The 7,200-nt window shown below is 56.6% G+C and overlaps 3 protein-coding genes across 3 annotated transcripts in view; all 3 read left to right on the forward strand.

Moving 5' to 3' along the window:
• Positions 1–1,086: 1,086 nt before the first annotated feature.
• On the forward strand, positions 1,087–2,915 carry CHGG_07465 (uncharacterized protein; the record flags this gene model as incomplete). Its single annotated transcript, XM_001225120.1, has 3 exons — positions 1,087–1,406; positions 2,111–2,297; positions 2,472–2,915. 3 exons carry the CDS (start codon positions 1,087–1,089, stop codon positions 2,913–2,915), a joined length of 951 nt encoding a protein of 316 aa, XP_001225121.1.
• Positions 2,916–3,791: 876 nt separating this feature from the next.
• Positions 3,792–5,058, forward strand: CHGG_07466 (uncharacterized protein; the record flags this gene model as incomplete). Its single annotated transcript, XM_001225121.1, has 2 exons — positions 3,792–4,836; positions 4,895–5,058. The coding sequence occupies 2 exons, from the start codon at positions 3,792–3,794 to the stop codon at positions 5,056–5,058; spliced, it is 1,209 nt and encodes a 402-aa protein (XP_001225122.1).
• Positions 5,059–6,356: 1,298 nt separating this feature from the next.
• The window catches only part of CHGG_07467 (uncharacterized protein), a gene marked incomplete at both ends in the record, with an annotated part of 1,930 nt that continues 1,086 nt past the window's right edge, over positions 6,357–7,200 (forward strand). The window contains 2 exons of the mRNA XM_001225122.1: positions 6,357–6,458; positions 6,555–7,112. Coding sequence (XP_001225123.1) covers positions 6,357–6,458; positions 6,555–7,112 — 660 coding nt within the window. The remainder of the gene's footprint in view (positions 6,459–6,554; positions 7,113–7,200) is intronic.

The raw sequence follows: 7,200 nt of genomic DNA on the forward strand, positions 1-7,200 counted from the left end.
CTCGCCGAGTTTCGAAAGCATGCCAGCCGGGAAAACCGAATACCCACAGCTCTCGCGTCGGTCAGCAACCGTCTCGTGGATACGGTCCACCGTGCATTTCAGAAACACTATGTCGACGGCGAATCACCCGCAGATATCTGGGTGGTCTTCATCGAGGCTCCGGCCGAAGGACAGACACCCCCCGTCCGACTCCATTCTGGACGAGAATTGGCTCGATCCATCGGCCTGAAACCAGAACACTTTCATTACGAATTCGTCTTCGAGTGGGGTATACCCTAGGGCTATGTGCTGCACAAAGTCTCCTTGAAGACTCTGATGGATCGCGGACTTCAAGTCGACTCGGAAGATTTGTCAACCCAAGCCCTGCGTCTTTCTACGGCGAGGGAAATCGAAGAAAGCTCAATTTACGGTCCTGCTGACATCGGCATCCACTTGGCACATTTCGCGCAACATTTTGGGGCTCGAGCGCCCCTTGACTGGATTGCTCACCAGTGGTTTTCTGATTCTGTGCGAACGTGGTTTGACCAGAGCCGTGACGTGATTAACCTCTGTTATGCGCATGGGCCTTGTCGGACCTTTAAGAGCAACTTCTTTTGCGACCTGGACCAGGGAATTGAGCTTATTTTGGTCGACCCGTGGCTTCCAGACAGCGACTTTGCTCGCGACTACAAGGAATTTGAGGACTGGAGAGAGGCCATGGAGATGGTCATGACCTGGGATCTGATAGAGCTCTCGGAAACATGGCATGACGAAGAAGAGGATAGAGTGCGACGAGACCTGCTCTGGGCTAGGCACAGAGACATAGAGGAAAAGATTGAAGCAGAGGCAGTAAAGATAGGTTTATAAATGAGAACCCCTCATTCAAGACCACTCCAGCAAGGCTACGCTTCTCCTGCCACTTACCCCCGATGTGGTGATTGGTACCTACAGGTAGGTACCATGTTGAACATTCCAAATGGCAGGCATCCCCACAACCCTCGATTCCCTCGCCGTCGACTTCTCCCACGACAGTATCTTGGCGCTTTTTAACCCCTCTAGACTATTTCCTAATTTGGAGGGTTTTTTATGTCAAGAGAGATCGTCGAAATGGTAATCGCAGAACGCCTCTCCCGGGAAGCGGAGAAGCAGGGATGGCTCCCCGAGGGGCAGATGGGGAACCGCAGCGGCCGCTCCACGGAATTCGCGATCAGGGTGGTCACGGATGCCGTACACGAGACCTGGCGGCATAAGGCGAACGCATCTCTCCTTCAACTAGACCTCAAAGGGGCCTTCGATAGGGTACACCACGGATGGCTCACAAGGACCCTTAGAGAACTGGGGGTCCCGCTGTGGACCCTTAGATGGGTCGATTCGTTCACCGCTGGGAGGTCGGCAAAACTCTGGTTCGATGGGACGATGTCCGAAAGGTACGAGGTGGCCGCAGGGGTCCCGCAGGGGTCCCCCCTCTCCCCAATCCTCTTCCTTCTGTTTATCTCAACACTCTACAAGAGGCTCGAGGTAGTAAGGGGGGAAATCGTGGTAGGGTTCGCAGACGACACAAATATCCTGGCCGTAGCGGAGACGACGAGAGGGTACCTGCGGCCATCCTAGCGGAGGCCTGGGGACCACTGTGCAGGTTGAGGCAGCAGAGAGGGAGTATGGAATTCGAGCCAGCGAAGAGCGAACTAATCCACTTTTCGAGAGCAAGGGGCCCCTATCGAGAAGACCCTAACGATCGGGGGGGTAGAGCTGAAACCAGTTGAGGATGCTAGATTCCTTGGGGTTTGGCTCGATAGGAAGCTGAGGTACCGCGCACACCTCGCGGCGGTGAGGAAGAAGATGAAGACCCAGACCTGTGCCCTAACAAGGCTCGCCGCAAAGACGTGGGGGTGTACCTTCGCGAGGGCGAGGAGAGATCTACTCGAAAGTGATCCGCAGTGCGATCGCGTATGGAGCCTCAGCCTTCCACACCCCTACGGAGGTAGGCCCCCCCCCCCCCCGGGGCCGCAAAGGAACTCGCAAAGATCCAATCGGAGTGCCTCAGGGTGGTCGCTGGGGCCTACAAGGCTACCCCAATACGGAGCTTGGAGACAGAAACCTATTGCCCACCCATCGACCTGTACCTCAACAGGAGGCTCCTTGCCTTCGAGGATCGGGTTAGGATATCAGAGGAGGCGAGGCTAATCCGCCAGACCCCTGCCACAATCGCTGCGATCCTGCGGCGGAGGCGCAGAAGGGGGAGGGGAAGGACCTCGGCGGGAGATAGACGATATAGCAACGGCACCAGCGGAAAAAGGCTCAGGAGAATGGAAGAAGAGGTGGGCACAGGAGTGGGCCCCCCTCGAGTCGAGGCCGGAAAAGGAGGAGCTAGAGCCATGTTCAACCGGCCCAGTACCAAACCACAAGAAACAGCTCGAGAGGTGGATGGAGGAGGCAATGAGAAGGGAGTGGATTGGAAGATGGGAGAGTGAGGTAGCTAGGGTGGTCGCTAGGAACCCGGGGCGGGCCCTCGAACCGGCCGATGCGACCGCGCGGTTCGACGCCTCTATCATGAACCGACACCGGTCGAGGGACCCAGCTGGGAGCTATCGAAGGCGAAGAGTACTCTCCTAGTGCAAGCGAGGACCGGGAAGATTGGGCTTCGAGGGTTCCTCTTTACTAGGAGGGTCCCCGAGGTAGTAACGCCGGTATGCCGCTGCGGTATGGCGCGCGAGACATTCGAACACCTCGTACTCGAATGCAACGGAGCCGCAGATAAACCTCATCCCTGGCCAGACGACGGCGCAGAGCTACTGGAGTGGCTAGATGACGTGGAGAAGGCTGCCATAGTGGTGGGGTGGGTGCTTGGGCTGGGGAGGCTGAACGAGTTCCGGCTGGCGGTAGAGCTGGAAAATGAGAACAACGAAGAGGCCCGCGGCGGGGCCGAAGCGGAGTAGCAGAAGGGCATCGATGGAACAGAGGTTACGACTCATTTTATCTATTTCGTTACTTTGACCTCGGAAGGTGGGTGAGCCCTTTCGAGGAGATGGATCCACGGGGTAGCGGCAAGGCCGCAGCGGAGGTGCGGAGGTTTTCATCCAGCTTAGGCATGGTTTTTCCTACCGAGTTAATCGCTGAGGGACCGCATGTACTTAGTACCTAGCGTGATAAGAGAAATAAATAAAAAATATGTCAAGAGAGAATGGGCTGTCCTGTACATACATCCGCCCGCCGGCGGGCCGTGGAGCCGTGTTACGGACCGAGGTCACCACAATGCACTCCAACATCAAACGGTGCACTATTACATAACACATCACACTCAACCCCTCCGGACAAAGATACCCGATTCCAAGGACCACCTACTTTCTACCACACCGGTTCTAGCCTCTGTAGGATCGAGGTGGAAATTGCGGGGCGATGCTTTCACAACATGGCAGGCAATAAGCACGCCATCCCCTAATTTGATATCGCAATGACACAACGCTCTGTTCAACGCTCCTCACAGTAACCAAGCCGCTAAAAACGTAGCAGGATCCCCGTCTTACTCATTGATGGATCCATCTAGGAATCACGCCATCCTCCGCCCGGCGACGACCGACGGTGCCGTGTTCGGATCCGGGGTAGTACTTATACCTGCATTTGCCTCCTGTTGAAGTGACCGCACTTTGTTGTTCATCCGCCCTGGTTTGATTAGGTATCTCGCCATAAAGGAAATTACTGGCGACCTATTCTATCTCCCAGTCCGATTTGTCCTAGCCTCTTATTCACACAGCTCCCGACACACTCAACCCCCCTTGGTACCTATCCTCGCAAACCAGAACCAACAAAGAAAAATGGCACCCGGCCTCCTCACCGACGAGGCCCAGCCCAACCTCCCCCAAACTGTCCCCAAGCGCAACGATGACGCCCCGCGCCACATCTTCCCCGACGGCATCCGCACCTCCGGCCAACACCCCCCCCTCTACGGTCTCCTAAAACCCTACTCCGCCTTCCCCAAACACATCACCGGCCCCACCGTCTGGCAAGCCTCCGACCTCACCGCCAACCCCTCCCGCTGGATCCACCCCCTCACCTCCACCGACATCGCCGAACTCTCCCTCGCCGCCGACACCTTCCTCGCCTCAGGACACCCCCTCGAAGGCATCTCCAAGTCCACCTTCCCTCTTCCCACCCTATCCCGCACCCTCACCACCCTCCGCGACACCCTGCTCAACGGCCAAGGCTTCACCCTCCTCAAGAACTTCCCCGCCCAAGCCTGGGGCCCGCACAAAACGGCCGTCGCCTACCTCGGGCTGGGCACCCACCTCGGCTACCCGGTCTCGCAAAACGGCCGCGGCCACGTGCTCGGCCACGTGAAAGACGTCGGCGACGACCCGGAGCAGATCCACGCGGTGCGCATCTACCGCACGGCGGCGCGGCAGTTTTTCCATGCCGATGATGCGGATTTGGTGGGGTTGCTGTGCGTGCATCGCGCGCAGGAGGGGGGGGAGAGTGATGTGGTCAGTGTGCATCGGGTGTGGAATGTGCTGCAGGCGGAGTTTCCTGAGGTGGCGGAGTTGTTGACGAGGCCGGTGTGGTATTTTGATCGGAAGGGGGAGGTGAGTGAGGGGGAGCAGGAGTGGATTAGGCAGCCGGTGGTGTATTTGGAGAATGGCGGGAAGGGGAGGGTGTATTGTAAGTGGGATCCGTATTATGTGAGGAGTTTGAAGAGGTTTGAGGAGAAGGGGGTGGTGCCGCCGCTGAGTGAGGAGCAGAAGAGGGCGTTGGAGGTGCTCGAGCAGGTGTGCCAGCGTGAGGCGCTGCATATGGTGCTGGAGGTGGGGGATGTGCAGTTTGTGAGCAACGCGCATTTGTTGCATGCAAGGACCGCGTATAAGGGTGAGTACTTTGTTTCGGTTTTGGGTGTTGTTTATGGATCGTGCTGACAGACATACAGACTTTGCTCCTCCAGCACCACGACGTCACTTGCTGAGGCTGTGGCTGGCCACGCCGGAAGGCGAGGGCGGATGGGCTCTACCCATGCCGGACAGCCACGAGAAGAAGCGTGGAGGAGTACAGGTCAACAACACGCCGCCCAAGGCGCCTCTGGATGCGGAGTAGGGGAACGTATCTGCTCCAGCATATGTGTTGGCATAGTAATGAATCATAAATGGATGGGCTTTGCATCACAATGTATACAGAAGAGTGAAAATTCTGGCCGCAAATGGCAGGCCAAGGAAGTGCTGGGCCTGTTTGTTGCTCTCAGTAACAAGGAAGGATTCAAGTTAAAGGTCATGGAATCGATCCCCGTCTTCCAGGGTCACCACACACGATACTGCAAGGGCTCTATTTGCATGAAACCCAAATAATTGGCACTCCCAGGTAGATACATGTACCGATCATCAGTAGCGTAGACTTGTCGATCCGACGCCCGAGTCTCAAAACCCACAAGGACGTTCTCAAGGGTCCCCATGAATCGTGGGTGGTGCCAGGGACCCCTCCCAGCACCTGGCTGTCTTTTACTTTGATAACTTTGAGGTAACGCTGCAGTTCATATTGAACTAAATTATATTGTCACAAACTTACATCACGACGTTAGGCCCCGCGGAGGAATTTGTGTAAGTGTAGATGTGTAGATCAACCGCGATCAACTTCCACAATATGCCAAAGAAGCTTCTGCAGCTTCCATGCAGCTTCCCAGCCATTTTTGCAGGGGAGAGACGAACAGGCTGAAATGCGGATCTGAGAAGAACCACGATCGGCCTTCTAGAAGCGTTGACCCCCAAGCCGGCGCATGGCGATGACAATCAACGCCGCCGAACCGGGAAAATAGCAGTGTATATTGGCCCAGCCGGGCCTTCAGAACCAATCATCACCACCGGATCATCTGAGAACAAGTAGCCTCCGACTGCGAGCGGGGTTTCGCTCGGCGGGAAGCTCGGGAGATGTAACGATGGTAAAGTAAATAGATTGCATAGAAACCCCAATAAGGGTCGGCAATTCCCATCAGATTAGGTCCGGTGCTCAGAACTGTACGACGACCACCTCAACGCCACACAGTATTCCTTCAGACAAACTGATCCGGGTCAAGGTCCACACTCGAGGCATGGCGATTAAAGGAATAGATTATGATTATTCCCGCCCCCCCCACCCACGTGTAACTTCAAGGCGGCTCATGGGAGGCGGCCGGATCGCAGCCGGCGAAGAGTAATTAACAACGCATGCTGGCAGCAAGGAGTGCATATAAGCCCGCGTTTCCCATCACCAGAGATATCCGATATTGTCTTCGCCGTCGTTATCAGATACCCTACCAGTCTAGCGAGGTCCGCTAAGTAGAGAAGAAGCAACACACTGACACAACCTTGATTGAAAAGAAGAGAAAAGAAGATCGAAAAGGAGTACTCTCCAAAAACGCCAATATGCATATGAACTCGCTGGCCGCGCTGGCGCTCGTCGCGCCGGCGTCAGCTTTGCTCCGCTTCGGGTGTTCGCAGCTCGTCGTCGAGCGTCTCGATCCTCTGGTCAACCCTGGCTCCAACCCCTCGCCACATCTCCACCAGATCATCGGCGGCGTAAGTCGATAAATCAATCTCACCCCCAAGTAAAACCTTGATCAGACTAACCCATCGGATCAGGATGCCTTCAACGTGACCATGGACCCAGAGAGCGGCGACATCGCAGAAAAAGCCACATGCACCACCTGCCAGTTCAGCGAAGACTTCTCGAACTACTGGACGGCGGTGCTCTTCTTCAAGGCGCGAAACGGCACATACCAACGAGTGCCACAGATCCCCAACGTCGGGTTCGAGGGCCAGACGGGCGGGATGACAGTCTACTACATGCAGGACGGGCTGGCCAACTACGAGCAGACATCCAAAGTCACAGCCTTCAAGACGGGCTTCCGCATGCTGGTGGGCGAGGCGTCGTACCGCAGCAAGGAGCAGGCGAACCGGTTCCGGCAGATCACGTACACGTGCCTCCAGAACCCGGGGACGCGCTTCCCGGAGTCGATGGACTTCCCCAAGGAGCCGTGCCCCGCGGGCATCATGGCCAACGTGCGCTTCCCGACCTGCTGGGACGGCAAGAACCTCGACAGTCCGGACCACATGAGCCACATGTCATACCCGGAGCTGGGCACCTTCGAGAGCGGTGGCCCCTGTCCCGAGTCGCACCCCGTGCGCGTGCCGCAGTTAATGTATGAGACCATTTGGGACACGTCCAAGTACAACGACAAGGAGCTGTGGCCTGAGGATGGCTCGCAGC

The sequence above is a fragment of the Chaetomium globosum genome, genomic scaffold (assembly GCF_000143365.1).
Source record: "Chaetomium globosum CBS 148.51 scaffold_5 genomic scaffold, whole genome shotgun sequence".
Taxonomy (NCBI): Eukaryota; Fungi; Ascomycota; class Sordariomycetes; order Sordariales; family Chaetomiaceae; genus Chaetomium; species Chaetomium globosum.